Source organism: Dermacentor variabilis, chromosome 4 (assembly GCF_050947875.1).
Source record: "Dermacentor variabilis isolate Ectoservices chromosome 4, ASM5094787v1, whole genome shotgun sequence".
Classification (NCBI taxonomy): Eukaryota; Metazoa; Arthropoda; class Arachnida; order Ixodida; family Ixodidae; genus Dermacentor; species Dermacentor variabilis.
Window position 1 is genome coordinate 117,839,138 of NC_134571.1, and position 22,406 is coordinate 117,861,543.

At 46.4% G+C, this 22,406-nt stretch overlaps 1 protein-coding gene across 3 annotated transcripts in view; it reads left to right on the top strand.

Moving 5' to 3' along the window:
• The window catches only part of Sf3b2 (splicing factor 3b subunit 2), a 58,510-nt gene extending 36,909 nt beyond the window's left edge, over nt 1-21,601 (top strand). For all 3 annotated transcript variants that reach the window (XM_075690100.1, XM_075690099.1, XM_075690101.1), the window contains 7 exons: nt 688-777; nt 2,619-2,726; nt 5,214-5,321; nt 8,112-8,350; nt 10,351-10,450; nt 17,571-17,780; nt 21,410-21,601. In XM_075690100.1, coding sequence (XP_075546215.1) covers nt 688-777; nt 2,619-2,726; nt 5,214-5,321; nt 8,112-8,350; nt 10,351-10,450; nt 17,571-17,780; nt 21,410-21,478 — 924 coding nt within the window. In that variant the 3' untranslated portion in view covers nt 21,479-21,601. The remainder of the gene's footprint in view (nt 1-687; nt 778-2,618; nt 2,727-5,213; nt 5,322-8,111; nt 8,351-10,350; nt 10,451-17,570; nt 17,781-21,409) is intronic.
• Nucleotides 21,602-22,406: the final 805 nt, after the last annotated feature.

Sequence of the window (22,406 nt, forward strand, 5' to 3'; positions counted from 1 at the left end):
TAGGAGTGAGGATCGACACCGAATATCTCAGCAACCTTCGGTTTGCCGATGACATTGTTCTATTCAGCAACAATGCAGACGAGTTACAACAAATGATTGTGGACCTTAGCAGAGAGAGTGTAAGAGTGGGGTTGAAGATTAATATGCAGAAAACAAAGATAATTATGAATAGCCGGGCAAGGGAACAAGAGTTCAAGATCGCCAGTCAGCCTTTAGAGTCTGTGAAGGAGTACATTTGCCTAGATCTTATAATCACCGGGAATCCTGATCATGAGAAGTAAATTCATAGAAGAATAAAAATGGGTTGGATCGCATACGGCAGACATTGTTAGCTCCTGACTGGAAGCTTACCATTATCATTGAAAAGGAAGGTGTACAATCAGTGCATTTTACCAGTGCTGACATATGGGGCGGAGACTTGGAGATTCCGCAGCCTTCAATACCGAAAGTACGGGAAGACAGCTTACATGATGCCATGCCGCCTCGGCAGGCCCACTCTTTGCACATGCGGCAGATTACCTCTAAAGCAGGGTGTGCAGCTGCGTATGCGTTCAGCCACGCTCAAAGCCATGCACAGCCACATGTGGTAACATAACCCATAACATAATTTTGTTATATTGAAGTTCGTTATATCGAGGTTTAACTGTGTTATAGGGACAGAAAATTCTTTCTTAATTTTCTTTTCAGGGCAAGGAGTTTGAGACGCGCCTCAAGGAAAAGAAGCCTGGCGACCTCACTGATGACTTGCGGATTGCTCTAGGAATGCCCACTGGTCCAGTGAGTTGTTTAGTAGTGGTGGCTTTGGGGAAGGCTTTTTGGCACACTGGGAGGAACGAGTGTGTGTTGTGTGTTGGAGGGAAGAGGATCTGCAGGGTGAAAGAAAATGGGAGGTGAGGATGGGAATGAAAAATTTTCAGCAGTACAGTCGAACCCACTTATAACAATACCAGTTTTAACAATGTATCAGTTATAACACTGGGAAGCTGCTGCACCATCAACTTGTGTATGTTTTCCATGGTGAAATAACCCGTTTACTACAATGCCCCGATACCGCATTATTGGTTACAACACTGAAGTCTGGCTGTTGGGTGTGCAAGCCAAAAAGTAGTGAAATGCAAAATCCTTGAAAAGAAAAAACGAAAACAAGAAATTCGAGCCGCTGCACAATGGCCTGCTGCTCCAACAGCTGCTACACACTCATTTTTCAGCCTTCTCCACACACCTCTCTCCCGTCGCCCTTCCACCCTCCGAACACGAATGGGTTGTGCCCATAGCTCTATGCCGCGCCACCCTCCGAAACACGAATGGACCACACCAACTGTGCTGCTTGCACGTTGCTCGCAGGCTCCTCATTCAGCATAGTTCTGCAAACAGCTTAATTGCTCGTATTCTTCTTTGTTGGTTGCGTCGAAATCGTTCCTGGCCATGTGGTTTCTCAGCCTCGTTTGACTCACCGCCGGAACGGATGATGGCTGATCCGCCCGCTGATCATCGGCAATGCACAATGTTGCCGGTGAAAAGAAAGCGCACGGCTATAGATTTGGAAACTATGTGCTTCTAACCGATGAGGCGATCCCCTCATCCCCTTTTAGTGTGCTTGCATCGGATAACGACGGCCACAACGGCAGCGATGACGTGATGGGGCAAGCTGCCTCAACGTTGTCCTCACAGGAGGCCCGGCAGATGATTAAGTCCCACCAGGGCTTTGTTTTCGCAAGCAACCATCCACTGCGCTACGTGGAGCACGTGGATGCCTTGGAGAAGAATGTCGGCAAGCTTTGCGTAAAGCATGCATAGGGGACATAGGGTTTTCTTGCGCGAGCCAGGGAGTAGTACGTGGTGAGATGCTTGTGGCGATCTCGCCTCAGTGTTTCTTTTGGATTTCTCAAGCTGGCAGGCTGCCGCGGCAGCCTTCTCACATTTCACTTAAGTGATGCCTCAGTGGGGCTCGCATATCACTTGCCACCCATGACCCCTCTGCAGTTGTCATAGCAGTGCCATTCTTTAATGCCAAAAGCTGCGGCCTGTTACACATGAACGGAGCACCCAGGAAGCAGTTAAAACGAAGGAACACAATCAGCAGCCGGATGGAAGAAGATAGTGGGGAGGGGCACTGGCCTCCCTGCCATTATAATTTTCTCACATCAGATCTGCCATCCCCTATTTTTATTTTTACATGCAACCCGGTTATAACAATTATCGGTTATAACAATGGAATTTCGTGGCACTTGAACATTGTTATAAGTGGGTTCGACTGTATATTGTTTCTCTCATGTCGGAATGTGGACAAAAGTATGTTCTTGGGAGGCTAGAAGGGGCTAGCTGCTTTGCAGCTTCTACGCTAGTTATACTTCACGACATTCACTGCATTTGGATGCCGCAAGCAACACATCATAGGCATGGATGCAAAGTCTGTGCCGCTAATTTATTTTGCTTCTCTTGGTGGCTCACTGGTTACGGCCACTGTTAAGCGCTGCTATATGAGATGGCTGCTGTTCTAATGCGGATGGCAAACCTCAAATGTCTTTTGTGGCTAGTTGAGTTCCCAGTACATGTGTTAAGACTGCTTTTTTTTTTCTTATTCCACCTTTATTTTTTTTTCTTCCATGTTCTTTTAGAACTCCCACCGGTGCCCTCCACCATGGCTTATTGCCATGCAGCGGTATGGGCCACCGCCTTCGTACCCGAACCTCAAGATACCAGGCCTCAACGCTCCAATTCCAGATGTGAGTGCACACACCAAGCGAGTATTTTTAATCATGTCAGCATAAATTTAAACATATACAGAAAAAACAAACTAATTGGATGCTCATCATGCATAGTTACACGTGGGAGTGTGACATGCAGTTGCTTTGTAGCTGGTTTCTAAGCATGGCATAGTCCCAAATGTAGATTTTGGAACCTGAATCAGACTACTGTTACTAATTCAGTGCAATTAGCACAAACCTGTAAGCATAACAATGCATTCTGATTGTTTTTTATTGGCTTGCCTCTGAATAATCTGGTGAAAATACATTTCTCCAAAGGTCACCTCTCAAGGTGGCTAGACAACAAAAGCAGCTTTTCTACCGTATTTACTCGTGCAAAACCAGCACTCTTCGAAATCTTGGCAAGGTACAGCTCCTGCATGAGTCAGGCATATGACTACCTGCTAAAACTACGGTTGACATTGTGAATAATGTATAGAATAATGCAAACACTGGCTACATGCTAAACAAGCATTTATCCAGGATTCAGCACTGCTGATCGAATTCTGTTTCATTCTTCAATGCTTCTGCTCTCTTATGTTTCCATTGTCACCAGAGCTTACTACTTTGCTGGCACGCTACAAAAGATGGTCATCCTTAAAGGGTCCCTGAAACAATTTGGACAAATTCTGTAGACGCATGGGGTACAGCTACAGCAAAGCATTTACACTGAAGTTTAAAGGAAGTGTCTCATATTAAGAGAGCTACGGACGATTAACAGTTACTTTCCCCCCCTAGCCATGCTTTTTCTTCTCATTTGCCGAGTGGTCGAGACTACGCTCTGCCTTCACTGGCTCTGCGTCATGATGTGTGATGTTGGGGCATCTACTTCCAGTTGTCTTGGAACCAGTGCACAAACCCTCTCCAACTGCTCCGCTAGCTGCTTGGCCATAGATCCCCGCGAGAGCCATCCAAGCAGCGTGCATTGTGAGCGTTTTGTCACAGTACCAAGCGTGTCCGGTATTGCGGTTTACGGATGGACGGAGCCATAAACTAACACCCCTCCATACTACTACCGCTGTGATGAAGAGGCTTTAGCATAATCATGAGCTGTCTGCACGGTGCAGCCACCTAGTGGTGCAAAGCTTAACCAGCCAAACACGAACAATTATTGCTGTTATCAAGTGAAACATTTTATACGATTAAAAGGACGTGTTCACAATCATGCTTTTGCCGAAAATTTACACTAGCAGCATGGTAGAATACACTTGGTTACTGCTATATTATCTCTGTGTTTGCTTGCTTGAGCTCTGTGCCACCAGGTGGTTGCATCGTGCAGGCCTTATCTGGTCAAATACCCAGTGCACTTGTGCTTCTGTTTACCTGAATACCGGACACACTAGAGCTTTCTATTGTGGCAGTAATCCCTCGACGTGAAGTGACAGCCGAAAATGTGTAGATGCTGGCACCGATCGGAGACCGACAGCATGATGCACTCCAGCCACTCCATTCGCATGTTGCCTTGCAGAGAGACATGATGTCACAGCTTGACCTGTCGCCGATCACTAGATTTGCAGCCCACAATGTAACAGCGGCGATCCATGGGGCTCGCAAAAAAAAACTTAAGACGAACACTGACTGCACAGCTCGCCTCAACACGGAGAACATTGTAACACAAGCAGACAACATTTCCTGTTGCCAGAAGTGCTAGAGCATAGTGATGAATTGTCGTTGTGTATTCTCTTTCTGTTACCTTTTTATAGAAAGAAATTAACCAACATTCTGACTATTACAAACAACATTTGTTCACCATAAAGTTGGAAAATTATTGATGACGCGACCTGAGCAGCCAGTCGGATAGCTCGCCCAACTGACGTCAGTTGGGCTAACTACGTTGATTGTGAGAGGGTGGCTGGAAACTCAGGGGAGCAGCGCATCTGCAATCTGTAGTGGTGCACATTTTTAAAACCTTATAATAAATTACATGCTTTATGTGCAGAGCTTAAATGTGTCACTTAATGATCTGAAGGACCTACTCTAACGACTCAGTGCGTTTGTGCAAAATCGCCAAAATCATTTCAGGGTCGCTTTAATGCCGTCCATGCTGTTATATAATCCCATAATTTTAAAAGTTTTAGCGATGCTGTTAACTGATACTGAACATCATTCATTCAATATCCATTATTTGGTGAAACTTAACATTTTCAACCTTGGAAATGGGTGGTTGCAGGTTTTACACAAGGGCATGTCTTATATACAGCATCTAACAGTATGATGGTGATGATATGTGGGGTTTTGTACCACAAGGGCCAAGTATGGCCAAAGAGCACAACAGACCAGTAACTAACGGTATCTAATGTTGGAAGCCATCATCTGAGGTTCCTTATAACCAGTTACACTCATGAATGACCAGACAGAATAAGTTAGCCAAATGATTTGAAAATGTTTTATTCCCCATTGCAGACACATTGAACTGTGCACCCGTGTTCATGCATGGATGCAACATGTTGCGTTTTTCCTTTCCAGGGTTGCTCCTTTGGGTACCATGCTGGTGGCTGGGGCAAACCACCTGTGGACGAGATGGGCAGACCACTGTATGGTGATGTGTTTGGCACGCAGTCATCAGACTCCACGGTGAGTGTTAACCAAGGGGCCTATCAGTTACGCCAGATGTGCTGCAAGCTTGCCTTCACTAGCGGTGTCCGTTAGGTTCGTCACGAAGAGTTGCAGTCTATTGTGCCAGTGCTGGCCTTGATTCCCGAAGTGAGCTGCAGTAGAATCCCATAAAATAGAATCTGGCTGAGGACCTATTTAAGTTTGCTATCCCAGCTGCTGCAGCCACATTTTGATGGGGGCGAAATGCAAAACCATTCGTGTATTTAGATTTAGATGCACAGAACCCCAGGTAGACACCAGGGGTTCTCACTATGGCACATCTCATAATCAGGTCGTCGTATTGGTTCGTAAAATCCAAGATTTGAATTACCTTATTTACTCGCATAATAGGCGCACCCCCAATTTGGTCGCAGAAAATCTTATTTTTTTATTTCCGCGCGTAATAGGCGCACCCCGAACTTGACACTGTGATCAGTACCGTATTTACACGATAGCAAGCCGACGCCCTCCTGCCCCTCCATCTCGGGTGAAAAAAACAAACAAAAACGCATGCACATTCCACAAGCCAAGCTTATCAACGCATTTACTGGACTACTAGTCTCATTAGTGTTGCTGCTGTCGCAGCTGCTGAGGGCCCACCGCACACACAACATCGCGAAAACTAGTTCTTCCATTAACTACCGACACCCCCCTCCCCGAACCGCCGCGAAGCCAGCGAGCACGACGACCTAACGCGTCCGTAGAAACAAAAAAAAGAAAAAAAAAAACTCATCAACGAGTGAAAAATAGTTCTTCCATCAACTATCGATAACACCCCTCTCCCCTCTAAACCGCCGCGCGGATGTAAGCTTTTCGCTACCTTCGCTTAGGCAGCTCGGAAAGCTTGGCGACTCTCGGAGGCCGGGCGACTCGACACAAGCGACAGTGCCATCGCCATCAATGCTCTACACAGGCTGACACAGTCAAAGAAAAGACAAAACGCCACATCTCGCCATTTTGCAAGCGGCGTGCACTTCGTGTGGTCGCGTGTTCCGCAATGGGCAAGTACGGCAGCTACACGGCTGCATTCAAACTGAAAGCTGTGCAGTATGCACTCGAGCAGGGGAACCGTGCTGCAAGCAGGCATTTCAGTGTCTGAGAAACAAGCATTCGCTACTGGCGAGGTCAGCAAGAAAAAAACTTCAGGCCACAAAGAAGTCGCGACGGGCTTTCCGTGGTGCAAAGTCGGGAAAGTATCCGCAAGTGGAAGATCAACTAGTTCAACACATACGGGGCCTTCGACAGGACGGTTGTGTAGTGTCTCTCGACATAGTGCAGACGGAGGCGCACAGAATTGCCCGAGCGCAGGGCATAGAAGCGAAAGACTTCAAAGCAAGCTCCGGATGGACAACGCGCTTCATGCGACGCCACGGACTTACCCTGAGGAGGCGCACAACATTGTGCCAGCGCTTGCCCTCAGCATACGAGGACAAGGTACTCGAGTTGCACCGTTTTGTCATACGGCTCTGGCAGCAAAAAACTTCATTTTGTCACAGATAGGTAATGCAGATCAGACTCCTCTCTGTTTCGACATGCCGAGAAATACAACAGTAGAGGAAAAAGGTGCACGAAGTGTTCTTATTCGAACATCTGGCGCAGAAAAACAAAGGTGTACTGTCATGTTGGCAGTGACTGCGGATGGGTGCAAACTACCGCCTTATGTTATTTTTAAGAGAAAGACGCTCCGAAAGGGAAATTTCCCTCGAGACATCTACGTGAGGGTCCAGGAGAAAGGTTGGATGTCCGCGGAATTGATGGTGGACTGGGTCAAGACCGTCTGGGGCCGGCGGCTGGGCGGCCTGTTGTATCCGGCCATGCTCGTTTTAGACAGTTTTTGCGAGCACCTTGTAGAACGTGTACGAGTAAAGTTGTCAGAGCTGTGTACGAATATTGCCGTGATTCCGGGAGGCCTCACTTCTGTGCTGCAACCTTTGGACGTTTCCCTAAATAAGCCTTTTAAGGACAACGTTCGAAGGCTGTACACCAATTGGATGGCTGGAGGACAGCGTCAACTAACCCCCGGTGGCAAAATTAAGAGGCCTCCTATGGAAATGTTGTGCGAATGGATCGTGGAAGCTTGGCGAGAGATCTCCGATGACGTCATCAGGAAAAGTTTCAAGAAGACTGGGATCTCCAATGCACTGGATGCGAGCGAAGACGACATGCTGTGGAGCTCAGACAAAGAAGATGAGTCTCCACCCAGCGGTGATGAGGATGTTCTCTCGGACTCGGACTCTGAATAGTCTTAATAAATTTTACGTGTGTGTTCAGTCAACGTCTCTTGCCTGTTCATTAAAAGGTAAGTAGGTAGCTTTTATTTTCCCTTTTATGCTGGATTTATTGGTAAATTATGTGAAAGTAGCCATATTCCTGACATATGTTAAAATTTAAAGCGTGAGAATGCGAGTTGAAAAAATTTTGTAAATTTTACCCCGCGTAATAGGCGCACCCCGAACTTCGAGCCGGATTTTCTGAAAAAAAAAAGTGCGCCTATTATGCAAGTAAATACGGTAGTTATATGTTTAACTAATCAGGAAATCGATTTTAGGCATAGTCACAATAAACTTTTTCTTGAACGAAAGATACAGGCAATGAACAAACGATGGCTATACAAAAGCAATAATCTGTTAACTATCTAAGTGTATTTAACAGATACACAACAGTTAGCTTGTTACTTATTCATCAGTAATTATGCACCCGCCACAAAAGTTAGCAGAGCCTGACAAAGTAGAACTACCCATTCTAAACTGATGCCGACCTGTTTTTCAGAGCAACATGGTTGATGAAGAGGTAGATCGCACGCTGTGGGGTGAACTCGAGAGTGAGTCTTCAGAGGAGGAAGAAGATGAGGACGAAGATGAGGATGAGGGTGTGGAAGATGAAACTGGCCTGGTGACTCCCGCGGAGGGCCTGGTCACACCGAGCGGCTTCAGCTCAATACCGGCAGGAGTCGAAACACCCGACATGATTGAGCTGCGAAAGCGCAAGATCGAGTCGGAGATGGAAGGGTGAGGGTGGCTTGCTGGTTTGCGTGGCATGTGTGACTGGACCTCGATAAGCCAGGTTAAGAAAGTCCAGCCATCCATTGTAGCAAAATTCATAATTTGCAATTTATTTGATATGTCTGAACAGCTGTATTTCTGTGTTAAACTAATGAAATTGGCTAGCGACGTGGGACGGTGGTATTCTTGGACAATCACTGTCGGGGATACTTTTACTTTTGCAAGATTTCAGCCAATTTGCACTGGACGTTTTGGTGAGGACGGGTGGTAGCGTCCATGGCAGTGATAAAACGGCATCCTTTGTGTGAAGAACGCTGTCTCTCGTAGACATGTGTGTACATGAGTACCTAAGCATGTTCGCAACAATGAAAAGAATTGTGCTCTAAATGATGTGTATTTGTTGCAGTGAGTATATTTAGATATCATTTGTTTTAGCACTGAGTAATTTTGTTGAAAACAAGGCCAGCAGCTTGGACGTCTATAAGGGTAGTGAAGATGGTACTAGTGCTGTCCTGCTTGCAAGCTAGTCGGCAAGAAAGCAGCAGCACCCAGCCAGCCAGCCATGGTCAGAAAAGTCCAGAAGTGTTTACAAAGAACGCTTGGATTCAAATAATGATTTCAAACAAATGACTTCAGTTAGCCAAGACTCGGTGATACTGTTACGCCGATACCAATTTCGTGACGATACAAATTTTTCAGATGTCCCTGTACAAGTCTATTAGCTTACAGTGCACTAAATTTTTTATGTTCCAAACCGCCTTTTGCACCAGGGCCAATCGAGCCAGCATAAGCTGGTGTGCCCCAGCCACATTCCTGTTGCCAGGGTGACCTATATGACTCTGCCTTGACTCCACGCCTGAGTGCTCCCCCCCTTAAAAAAAAGAAAGGAAAAAAGAAAAAAAAAGAAAATTTAAGGAAAAAAAATCGCTTTGTGCAGTATCATGGCAACTTGTTGACCATTTTCAAACATCTTGCAACTTTATCAGAGCTGGCAGTCACACGTGAGCCAGTCTTACCACGCCAGCAAGGTCAGTGGCACTCGCTACATGGGTAGCCTTATCTCTGTTTTCCACGCTTTCCGACCTTTTCAGCACCCGATGACATTTCGAAACTTTCCTTCCTTTGCACCCGTCAGATCACGCAATATGACGTAGCTTCACCACAGCAAAGAAAACAGATTCCCTTAGTTTGTGTAAATCATGTTTCTATCACCATCAGGCAGCAGCTAGGATGGAGCAATGAAAGAAAATCGATTACCAGGCAGAAATGTTGGCCTTGAAACACGTAAATTGTGCAGCTCACTGCTGCCAAAATTTGCGCAAAACAAGCGTGCGAGTCATTCAAATTCGTGTTAGCCAGTAAGAGCACTTCTTGCACGCCATGCCACTGCAGTAATGAATCGCGACACTAGTTTTCCCTTTTCTTCCTCTTTATTGTTTTTATTTCTGCATGGATAAATCAAGTGCTGCAGCTATCAAAATCTCCGATATCTTGTGTTTACGGTGATACCAAGATGCAGTGCTGCTTCAACGGAAAGCAGCGCTCACATGATCAGCGGTGCAATAGCACCTCCTGTTGCTCAATTTTCTTCCCAATTTCGAAGATAACACTAAAACTAGGACAGCTTGCTCAAATTCTGCTACATATTCCTTGCAAATGTTTCGTTATGAGATAATGAAGGTCTTAGGATTGTGGAAACAAAATTAAATTTTGACCAAGTTGGTCATTTTACTACACCCCCTCCCCCTTTTAATTCCCCAATTTGATTTACATTCTTGGGGGGCACAAATTTCAAGTGATACGAATTTTCGTGCCATCCCGAGAGATTCGTATCATCGAGATTCAACTGTATTCATGGAATGCTGAAAGATGTGTCTGAAAAAGTAGTGTTTTCTTGTGAAAGTTCAATAGGCAAATGCTAATATAGTACTTTTTCAGTCTGCACTGGGTCTTTGATGACTGGGCTCAGGTTCTGTTCTGACATGTCATTCTTTTTCTGTCTACAGTGGGGACACCCCAGCTCTGTACACCATCCTGCCCGAGAAGAAGTCCGAGAGGGTGGGTGCTGCCATGATGGGATCGACGCACGTCTACGACATGAGTGCAGTAAGTTTGTTAAACTTTATGTTGCTTTCGTATTGCATGAGTCAGCCAGATAGTCCCTTCCCTGTTTCCGTGTGGCCGAATGTTCTGGCTTACCACTGCTTTCATTCAAAGGGCCTTCACCAGGACCCATAGCGAATTTTGGTTATACACTGGAAGTTGTTACATGCCCTCTGAAGAGTGTTCCAATGGTGCATTAATAGCCGATATAAAAATATTTCAGTGCCACGAACCCATGATTTTAGGAGGTAAGCACCACTGCCAAAAGAGACACTCTCTCCACTTGCCCCATCCAGCCTCCACAAGCAAAATTTCTTCCCTGTGTTCTCCCATACCGGACATCAAGGATCGTACGACGCATACGTCACGGGCCCCGCCTTCATTTTTCTTTTTCCCCTCGCATTTTTGCTGTGCAGTGCACTTGGAGGCCGTTCTGATCACTGAGGCTCGTTCTTCTGCCTAGTCGACCTACCGCTGTGATTGCGCTATGAAAAGTGCAAACACTACATGTCAAGCGATAGGTATGCAATAAGCTGATACGGGTTATGCGGATACAAAACGCACTTTGTTCAATGGCTGCTGAGTCGGGGATTTGACTTTACTACTTATAAAACGAAACTACTGTTTAAGCGGGTATGGTTTAACGATGTTTTACTGTAGCTTTTGAAAAATAATTCCGGTTACATTTGGGTACCCCCTCGTATTGTGCATACAATCAGAATTCTTTATAGCAACGATGTATATAGCTAGGGTTCTGTGCAGGAGGAGGAGGAGAAACATTTATTAAAAAGAAAGGACAAGCAGGTGTCTTTCTGCTTGTGCGGGAGGCGCCCTTAGTCCAGGGCTCCTGCGGCTCTTGCTGTCTCCCGGGCCCGCCGCACCAGTTGCTGCTGGTTACGAGGGTCCGAACTAGTCAGCACGGCCTCCCACTGCTCGGGTGTGGGGTTGGGTATTTGAGGGGCCGCCTGCACGTTGGGGCACGCCCATGTGGTGTGATATAGGGAGGCGTAATCATTACAAAGGGGACATTTGTATGAATATAGTGTAGGGTGTATTGCGTGTAGTCTGCTTAGATGGGGGTATGTGTTGGTTTGTAGTTGTCGCCATGTTACGGCGTCTTCACGTGAGAGGGTCTTGTGTGGAGGCGGGTATTGTCGTCTGTTCAATCTGTGGTGTTGTAGTATGGCGTTGTATTGTAAAGGTACGGGCTCCATGGAGGCGGCCGTATCCCTCTCTTGTGGCGCCCGGGAGGCATGAGCTCGGGCTACAGCGTGCGCACGCTGATTTCCACGGAGGGACTCGTGTCCTGGAGTCCACACTATTTCAACGTCCGGCAATTGGGAGGCTTGTTTGAGGAGTCGGTGGGCGATTGAAGATATTCTGCCTCTCGCGTAGCTACGGCAAGCTGCCTGGGAGTCAGTAATGATTGTGACGTACTCGTTGGTCGGACTAGAGGTGATGGCCAAGGCGATGGCTGTCTCCTCCGCTACGAGGGCGCTGGCAGTGCGGACCGTCATCGAGACCACTTCTTGTAGGTTACAGTCGACAACGCTGGCCGTCATGGCTGCCTTCTGGGGGTACTGCGCGGCATCTGTGTATAGTGTGGTGGGGAGACTGCCATATTTTGTCTGTAGAGTTTTTGCGCGAGCTTGGCGACGATCGGCATGATGTTCCGGGTGCATGTTTCTGGGGATAGGGGCTACCTTGATGTGTTCCCGGAAGTTGGGGGCCAGATGAATTGCTTGTTCGTGGCCTTTGCCGTGTGTGGGGTAGCCTAAGCGCGCTAGGACTGTCCTTCCTGTTGGTGTGAGGGCTAGTCGTTCTCGTTGGCTTGTGAGGTGGGCGTCTATAATTTCTCTTATAGTATTATGGACTCCTAGGGCTTCAAGCTTGAGTGTCGCTGTTCCTGGTGGTAGGCCGAGCGCTTGCTTGTAGGCTTTCCGAAGAAGTACGTCTAATTGATCAAGTTCCTTGGGAGTGAGGGGCAAGTACGGGGCAGCGTAGGCAATGCGGCTGATTATCAAGGCCCGGACGAGCTGTATTATGTCGTCTTCTTTCAGTCCGTATTGTCTGGTGGTGATACGGCTGACCATTCGCATGATCTGGAAGGTGGTCTGCTTGAGACGTTGGATGGTGTATGCGCCTCCGCCGTCCTGTTGTATGTTGAGTCCGAGAATGCGGACGCGGTTTACTGTGGGTATTTCTGTGTCGTCGAGGGTGAGTGTGATTTGGGGTAGTTCAGTGAGTTTTCTTCGTGATTTCTGTCGAACGACTAATAGTTCTGACTTCTCGGGGGAGCACCGGAGACCACTTGTTTTTGCATATTGCTGGACGGCATCGGTCGCTTGTTGAAGGGCGTCTTGTTTCTCTCCTTCGGAACCAGTGGTGGTCCAGATAGTGATGTCATCGGCGTATATTGCATGCCTGATTCCTGGTATTGCGTTGAGTTTCTCAGGTAATTTCATCATAGCAATATTGAAAAGGGTGGGTGATAGAACGGCACCTTGTGGGGTTCCTTTGTTGCGAGTAGGTAACATCGGGGTTCTGAGTGAGCCAATGCCTATTGTGGCCGTGCGGTTGCTTAGAAAGGCGCGTATATAATTGTAAGTATTACGACCACAGTTCGTGAGGCTTAGGTTTGTAAGGATGGTATGGTGAGCCACATTGTCAAAAGCGCCTTTGAGATCGAGTGCTAAAATCGCTCCGGTGTTGTGCGGTGAGATGTGTTCAAGGACTTGTTCCTTCAGCTGAAGAAGGATGTCATGGGTAGAAAGGTGGGGCCGGAACCCGAACATTGTGTCGGGAAAGAGGTCGCTGGATTCTAGGTAAGGTTGAAGCCGGTTCAGAATGACATGTTCCAGAAGCTTGCCTAGGCATGAGGTCAGTGAGATTGGTCTCATATTTTCTAAGCTGGAGAGTTTGCCTGGCTTCGGAATGAGTATGATGTCCGCGTGCTTCCAGTCTGCTGGTAGCGTACCCGCTTCCCAGTGATGATTAAAGAGGTCAGTAAGAGATTGAATGGTGCCATCATCCAGATTGCGCAGGAGCTTGTTATTTATTTTGTCCTTGCCTGGGGTGGTGTTTCGTGTGAGTGCATGGAGTGCTTGTTGCACCTCAGTGATGGTGATCGGCTTGTCGAGGTCGTAATTGTCGCTCCCGCTGTAGGTTGGAGGTTGTCCTTGTGCGGGCTCGAAATCGCCTATGTACCGCGCCCGCAACTCCTCCAGGATTTCGTCATCAGAACCCGGATGGTTGTGCAGGATACGTTGAATTGTTTGCTGGCTAATTGCCTTGCTTTGTGTGGGGTCAAGAAGATGGCGTAGCAGCGACCATGTTTTGGCCGTGCTAAGATTACCCTGCAACTTGTTGCATAGTTGTCGCCAGTTGTGACGGGTGAGCTCCTCAGCATAACATTCCGCGGTTGCCGTGAGTTTGGCTATACGTAGTTTCAATTTACGATTATGTTTTTGGCGCTTCCATCTCCTAACAAGGCCTCGACGTGCTTCCCAGAGATGAAGAAGGTGCGGGTCTACGGCCGGTATGTCTGTGGTGAGTGTGATCTGTTTTGAATGTCTGGCTACGTCTTGTTGGAGCTCTCGTACCCACTGCTCGAGATCCGTAATACTGGTTGAGGAGTCATCCGCTCGCTCTTTGCGAAAAGCTGTCCAATCTGTGAGTGTTGTCTTTTTTATCGGGTGTCGTGCATGCGTAACGTTCAATGTGGTGGCAAGTATGCAGTGGTCACTGCCCAGAGTTTCCTCCGTGTTGTGCCAGGAAGCTTGCTGTATCCCTTTAGTGAGGGTGAGGTCAGGGCATGTATCTCGGGAGACGCTGTTTCCTAGACGTGTGGGGTATGCGGGGTCTGTGAGGATGGTGAGACGGTGCTGCTGTATCGTGTACTGGAGTGCAGTGCCTTTTGATGTGGCTGTCGTGTAGCCCCATGCCTGGTGAGCCGCGTTGAAGTCGCCTACAATCAGCAGACTACTATTTTTGGCTATGCCAATCGCTTTAGTCATCAAGTAGTCGAACTTGGCCTGCTTCTGCTTGGGTGGGCTGTATATATTCAGTATGAAAAGGCTCTTTCGGCCTCGTTGGAGCGGCAGGATCTCAATTAGGTTATGATCGACATCACTGCCGTCTATAGTGTGTTGTGTGGTTGTGAGCGTTTTAGCTGTAAGTGTGGCCACGCGGCTGTCAGGCGTGGTGGTATGTGTGTTGTAGCCAGTGTGAGTTGGGTGTGTGCCTGTTTCCTGTAGTGCGATTACGCTTGGTCTCATTTTGGCGTTACTTATGTACTGTCTCAGTGACCCTTGCTTGCGTTTGTAGCTGCGACAATTCCATTGCCAGATTATGAGTGGGTTTTCGTTCCTGTGCTTGGTTTTGCTATTCGTCCTGGCTGACGGGTGGATCGGCAGGGTGTCCCTGCTCTACTTCCTGTTGTACTAGTGTTCTAACTTTCTTGCGTCGCTGATCTTTTGCGAGCCGTGTTTCTTCAATAACACTTGCCAGTTGCTGGATGCTTTGTTGCATTGCTAGGAGCTGCCGTTGCAGTACATCAACTTTCTCCTCGACTTGTGCGATTTCTGTCGGTTTTGCTGATTCCGCGAGAATCATCGGTTCAGAACGTTCCGAAGATGATGGCATTGAGGGTGCGGTCATTAGTGTGGAATGCTGAGTGGCAGTACGAGTGGCGTATAGTTCTGCAATCTGCGTGCGAAGTTTGTTGTTTTCTTCATGAAGGCGTTTGTTTTCTTCTCTGATGGCCTTTAGCTCAGCTAGAATTTGCAGTTGAACGTCAGTATTGTTTATGGGTGAAGAATTGTGTAGGGTGGGTGCTGTGTGTAGACGCGATGACAGGGTGTTGGCTTGGTGGGTAGTGTGAGAGGGGAAAAGCCGTGCTGACCAGCTCACCGCTTGTGATCCCGGTACAGCAGGTCCGTTGAGGTTCCGGGTCCCTCCTTGTTGGTTCCGCGAGCAGGAGCGAGACCTGGAGCGGGAACGCCTCCGTTGCTGGTCTGTACGTGACTGAGACTTCGACCGTGAGTAGTCCCGGCGGCTGGTCCTTTGGGATGCTGAAGATGCCTTCTTCAGTCGATCAGGGCACTCCTTGGAAGCCGTAGGATGAGGCCCCTGGCATAAGGCGCACCGGGGGTGACAGGGGTGGTCCTGAGTTGGGTTTCGTGTACCACACTGGGGGCATACGTTTGCTTCTGGAGTTGGGCATACATCGGTCCGGTGGCCGACTTGGTGGCAGATGCGGCAGAAATGCGTGGTTGGTCGGTATGGTTTGCATCGCACTTCACCGCTGTAGTATCGCACGTAGAAGGGTACAGCCTTGCCAGTGAATGTGATCACTACCGTAGCGGTTTGTCCGAGCATACGGGCATGTAAGATTTCTCGGCCAGGTGCATAGAGTCCGTTAAGGAGGACTTCTGTGGGAGTTCCTGCGGGAATGCCGTGAATGACCCCTTTGACGGAGCTGTCGGGTGCCGCCACGTATGCCGTGACTGCGAATTCTCGACCGCCCAGGTGAATTGTAGTGATGCGACGGATGCTCGTAGCTAGCTCTTCGTTTGGTGTGCTAGCAATAGCGATGTTTTGTACTGGGTCAATTCTTACAGTAAGGGTCCGTACGTGCTCAGTAGTGGGGTGCTGACATGCCAGCTTGATGCCTTCTGCAACCTGTGGCGTGGTCCAGGTGGCAAGGTTGAGTCCTTCTCGGGGTCGGATGATTACCTTGAGGTCATTTCGGGGTAGCGGTGGGAGTCGGGCTTGTCGGGGAACCGATGGGTGTCGGGGTTGGAGAGGTGGATTGGTGGGAGTCGATGTTTTCTTCCGACCGTACTTAACAGTGAGCCAGTCTCCGCCGGCAGGTTCATCAGGAAGTGGGATTTGTGCGTGCTCGAGATTCATCTCGGTGCCATCATTGGTGGCCATTGGTGCGCCGAACTGGGCCAAGGTCGTTGGCTAGACCGTACCCGTCGTAAGGCTTAGCTGGGCGGGCGCCTCTTGCGAAGTTCAGAGTCCGGTAATTCGTGAAGCAAGCGACTCACAGTATTGCTTTGGGTGTCCACGTGTTCCTCTCGACGTAAGGAGTCGAGTGAGGCTGGTTGTGGCGGCGCTGACGTCAATTATCCAGGGTTTAGCGATGTAAAGGCGGAACCCATGTGCAGTGCAACCGTGCGCAGCCTCTTCTTCTTCCTCCAGGGTTCTGTGCATTTTTTGTTCTCTATGAACAAAAACTGCCATCATCAATGGCTCATACCCCCGTAAGCAAGCAAAAAATGCAATGGGTCATAGCCCGGTATCAGAGGCTACAAGCACTCAGCAAAGTGAAGAGAACAGTGCTTAAATTCTTTCTAATTACGCATACAACGTACAGAACAGCAGGTCGAAAACTGTCATCATCAATGGCTCATACCCCTGTGAGCAATGCCTCATACCCCCGTAAGCAAGCAAAATATGCAATCACTCACATACCCATATAGTTCATGGCTACTCACTTTGCAAAAATTGGCTGTGACAACACTACCACTGTTGTCGGTGATTTCACTGTGGATGTGCGTGTACCAAAAAGGGAGCAGTATCGCGTTTAATGTTGCAGACATATCCCCTGCGATGCCTTACTGATATGGCCCAGTCGACCACCCAGTGGCATACGTGCATCGATTTGACATTACCAAAGAATGTGATTTCAATTTCAAGTGAAATAATGACCACCCGTCAAGACAATAAATGAGTTCATACCTTTGTTCAAAATTATGTGTCACTTCCATGTCGTGTGCTAAACAGCTTCGCCGGTCGACCACCTTTACAGAGTGGAATGGCTTATGATTTTTTGGTATTCCTTTTTGAATGAACCAAGTTAATTTCATATTAGTAATCCTGCTGCATTCCTTTGTAGAAGTGTGCCTTATGAAAGCTTAGAATGAATGTGAACATAAGCCTAGCTTTTTTTTCTCTGAATAGCTCTTAAAATTGGCTTGCCATTTCCTTCGTTGGTGTTGTTTAGGCGTCAGTAGACTGAAACAGCAAGACACCCTTGCCACCAGTCTTATTGCAAGTATTAAGTGAGGCTTTCTTTGCTGTGTGTCATGTGGCATTGTTGGTGGGTCCTGTGCAGGCAATGGTGAAGGGCCCCAAGATGCCGACTGCAGTGGCGGGGACAGCCAAGCAGTCTGGAGGTGTGGAGATCGCGCTGGACCCAAGTGAGCTGGAGATGGACTCGGCCGCCATGGCGGCTCGTTACGAACAGACGTTACGTGAGCAGCAGTCTCACCTTGCGAAGGAGGACCTCAGTGACATGGTGGCCGAACATGCAGCACGGCAGAAGGTGAGCTTGCAGCGTACATCTCGAGCCACCTTTAATTTGCTCGTACTGGCTAATTGTACTATGCAGTAGATCCTTGTTCATACGTTCTTGGAAAATAATGCAAGAAAAAACGCAGTAACTGGGAAAACGTACAATATGAAGTCACTAAAATATTTCACAGATTCAGCTGTAGTTGACATTGACATAATGTTAAGCATTGCACAAATCGTTGCATCACGAGACGCCTGAGCCCGAGATGCACGTTGTCGTTTTCCTATGCTTTAAGACGGCGACAAGAAACTGAAGCGAAATCAACTGGTGGGCATTGCCAGAATATGATGCCACCAGAGCAAAACATGACACTTGCTTTATGCCACCTGCAGCAGGGCGGCACGTTTGGATTATTGCCCATTAAAAGCTTGTATGTTCCAACGGCACTGCACCACACCCACATGCGCTGGAAACATACCCTGAAGATGCTTCTCGTATTAGGGTTGGCAGCGATAGCTGTGAATGCGATGTGTGAAGACCCGGCAGGATATTTGGTAATGCTGCAATAGAAAACTGGTTCTCACGTGAGACAGGCAGGCGAGTATTGAGGGGAAGCTGCTGTGGGGGAAGCTGCTGCTGTTCTCGATCACGTGTGTCTCGCATGTTTTCTTATTTACATGGGATCTGATGGCCGGAAAACGTACCATATAATCGCAGTTAGGTGATGTACAGAACTTTGTTGCTGAAGCATAGTGTTTTCTGGGAACTTGAGGACCAGTGAAAAAAGAAGCATATAACTGTATTGGGTAATTTTTTGTGTTCTCGATAATGAACGTTGGCACTGAGAAATCGTTTAAAATGGGAAGTTATGTGCGACCCCGAAACTTGACTACAGGACGCATGGAGTTGCACATTTTGATTACTCAAATTCTTGTGCGGCTTCCACAGCATTACACAATACGTGTCAGTTGGAGTATAGGCAAGCTCCTCAATAAACGAAAACGATACCAACGCTTCATTATGGAGCAAGTTTTCAACCTTCAGGCTAAGGAGGCTCGTTGTTTCAAATGTTGTCTCTGCTATAGAAGGACAATGAAGAGAAACACTAGAGCACTTTTTCAAGACAATGTGCATTTAATTTGTTGGTAAAATGCAGTCAAACCTCAATATAGTGAACACAGATATAACATATCATTGGATAAAAAAAATCTAAAATGTGTTATGCCAATATTGGCATGTAATAAATATATATGGTTATGGGCACTATTGGACATGCAAAGGTGTCTTTGTGTTTGATGTGGCTTTGTTATAACGAGGTTTGATTGTATTAGTTATTAGCAGAGGAAAGGAACTACCATGCACCAATCCAGCAGTGCCAAGGATGTCAACTTAATGTAACAGATTTTCCTGTATTTTTGCTCCTACAGCCACATTCCTGCCAGGAAAATTTCCCGGAGCTGGCCAACTCCTTGCTAACTTTCAAATGCATTGCGACACTCCTTTACCAACAAAACTCTAGCTCGGAGTCTCCTATGTAAAGACATAAGGAGAAATCGTTTTTCATGGCAACCACTGCACCAAATTTGGCACAATTTGTGATATTAAAAACAAAAAGTTAGAATCTAGTGATTGTAGGAAGCAGGCTGTCAATATTTTAATGAGGTTGTTCAAAATTGCAAAATTCAGAATAACGAGACTATCTAGTTTACCGCTCCATAACTCAACAATGGGAAGTTCTATCACAATTCTGTAAATTGCATGTAATAGTACATCCAAAGCAGACAAAGTTGATGTATTATACATGGCTCTGAAATACATCACATCTAAAGCCCTACTGCACTGAGTAGGGCTTTTGCAAAACGTGTCATGAACATTATAATGAATCCGCGTAAAATATAAATTGATACGTATATCAAACGTGTCCACTTTTTAATGTCCTAACGGATGCAGTTTACAGAACTGCATTATCTGTTTTTGCTGCAGAGTTACACATTTGTAAACCGCATGTTCTTTTTTTTTTTTTTTTTTTTAAGGCTTACCAATTTAGTCCAAGCCGTAAATCAAAACTTCGCTTCCAACAGTCACTAGAATTAAAAGGGGCCCTGAACCACCCTTCTGGCTTGCTGAAATAACACAGTCTGCGGGTAGCATGCGCTTCTGTGAACATCCTCAGCCAAGTTTTGCTGTCGTACGCAGTGCATGGATCTCGCAAGTGGATCGCGAAGTCACCTTTCTATCAAACAGTCTCTTTTCAACAGAAGGTCCTGTCTTCACTCTCTTCTAGACTCACTATTTCGTCATCGGACGCACTATTTCGTCATTGCCTTAGACGGCTGCTATAGGCCGATAGCCGACATAAAGCTGCGGTTGGCTACATGGTGGAGATACTGCAGCCGCTGCAGGGTGCCGCCTTGAGTCCAGTGGCTAAGCGCTTTGTGGCTCACTGAGGAAAAGCGCGTTTGGCTAATGTTTAGCATGTTGTAAGCACTGAAGGCAGAAGTCATAGCGTCTACGTTAACATCCACAATGAACTTTGAACTGCACTCCATGGTGACATTTAGAAGGCGGAGCATTGTGGGCATGCCCCACTGTGCTGTAGCCTTCACAGTGCAAGTCATTGAAAAAAGAATGGGAGCACAGTGCAGGCCATGCTTGATTGCCAATAACTCCGCTTCTGCTAAACGCATTGAAGTACTTTTTGTAGCAAACGAGAAGAAAGGGAATTAACCGAAGGGCCCAATTTTTATTAGTCATATCATGAGAAGCCAACAAACACTGACACCAAGGACAACATAGGGGAAATTATTTGTGCTTAATAAATGAAATAAACGATAAATTATTGGAAATTAAAGTGGATGAAAAAAACAACACGCGAAATGCGAAGGTTGTGGGTTCGGTTCCCACCTGCAGCAAGTTGTTTTTTCATCCACTTTAATTTCCAATAATTTATTGTTCCTTTATTTCATTTATTAAGCACAAGTAATTTCCCTTATGTTGTCCTTGGTGTCAGTGTTTGTTGGCTTCTCATGACATTGTTGTAGCAAAGTATTTTCACTTCAAATACCTCTCTACACTTCGATAAAAAGTGGTTCATGCCCCTTTAACTTTTTTCTCTCCATTGCACTGACTTTCGTCGTTAAAATCTGTCCAGGGGTTTCTTAAAAAGCATTTTGAATTTTACACATATTTGAATATAGGTGACATCGTAGTTGGATCCAAGTTTTGTAATTGCAGGAGGAGTTCGTATGGGAATTTCAAGATGGCATTGCCACCTGTGTTTTGTTCTGTTTGGGTTAACTTAATAGACTAGCCTACTTCCAGGAGCATAATATACTAATTTACCTCAGCCTAACAGTTCTCTTTAACGTTCTTTTTATTGTGACCCCTTGAGTAATGGAATTCATAGTGTAATCAGTTCTGCATCACAAGAGCAAAGATGTATACTACATTATAGTAAGTTTTTTTTTTTTCCACTGTCTGGTCAGTTGGCACTGCAAAAGATATGTTCTGTTGAAAACACAACACCTAGTCTCTTCATTGTTAAAAGTGAGCCATCCTATGTTGCATTGATAAAATGGGCATCGGAAGAAGTGACAGCTGTCAAAATGGCGTACTTTTGCCTGGGTGTTGACCAAATATTGCCCTCTTGTCTTTTTCAGAACAAACGGAAAAAGCAGCAACAGGACACCACCAAAGCAGCAAAGAAGTACAAGGAGTTCAAGTTTTAGAAGTGTACCATCACAATTTCGCAGTGCGCCCTCATCTGTTAAAAATAAAACTATCATTTCCCACTGTATAAACTGCTGTTTGGAGGAGCAGTCACTTTTCAGATTAAAGAACATTGCACTGACTGTTGGGCCCTGTCGAGAGTTAGCATGCATGCCTTTGTGTTTAGGTGCAACATCTTGTGCACCAAATTAATAGACCATGGTTGTAAAGGTGAAGCCACCATTCGCGATTGAAATTTCAAGTTTAATGACATTCTTATAAAACTTGCATAGAAACTTCCCCTCGTGATTGAACCGATAGCTATAGGGGCTAATATGTGTTCAAGGATATAAATGAAACATGTTGGTATCACAACAGAAAAAAAGAAGTGTGTGAAATTGCAACACTCATTAATGCAGATTCACAATATAGTAGTTTCCTAACTCAACATTACTTGACAATTTAAAAGGTCATAAGACATCTCAATTGCAACTTTGCTTTAGATTAGCAAATACAGAATTCTGGGGAAGAGTGCTGGTAAACTAAGTTTCCTGCTGTATAGTGTATTTCTGAGACAAGGCAAACTGAAATGTATATTGCAAGCAGATCGTGTGTTACTTGCTGACAGTGTAAATATACTAATCTGCAAGATATCATTACACAATATTATCTGACTTATCACTTAAGCTGTTTTAACATACGAGTCAGATCCAACGGAAGCATGCAAATACAGTATAATCTCGTTGATTCGAACTCCAAGAGGGACCAGAAATTCGTTATAATAAAATGGAGCTTGTACTAAGGAGAGCCCCTTTAAATGTAGCACCCAACCAATTGTGCAGTACAGCATGCAAAACCAAAACTGGTGCTGGGCTTGTGCTGGGAAGAAAAACTGCTTTTTCCTCCATCGGCGCACAACATGTGCCAGAAGAAGCCTAAGTTTCGTAT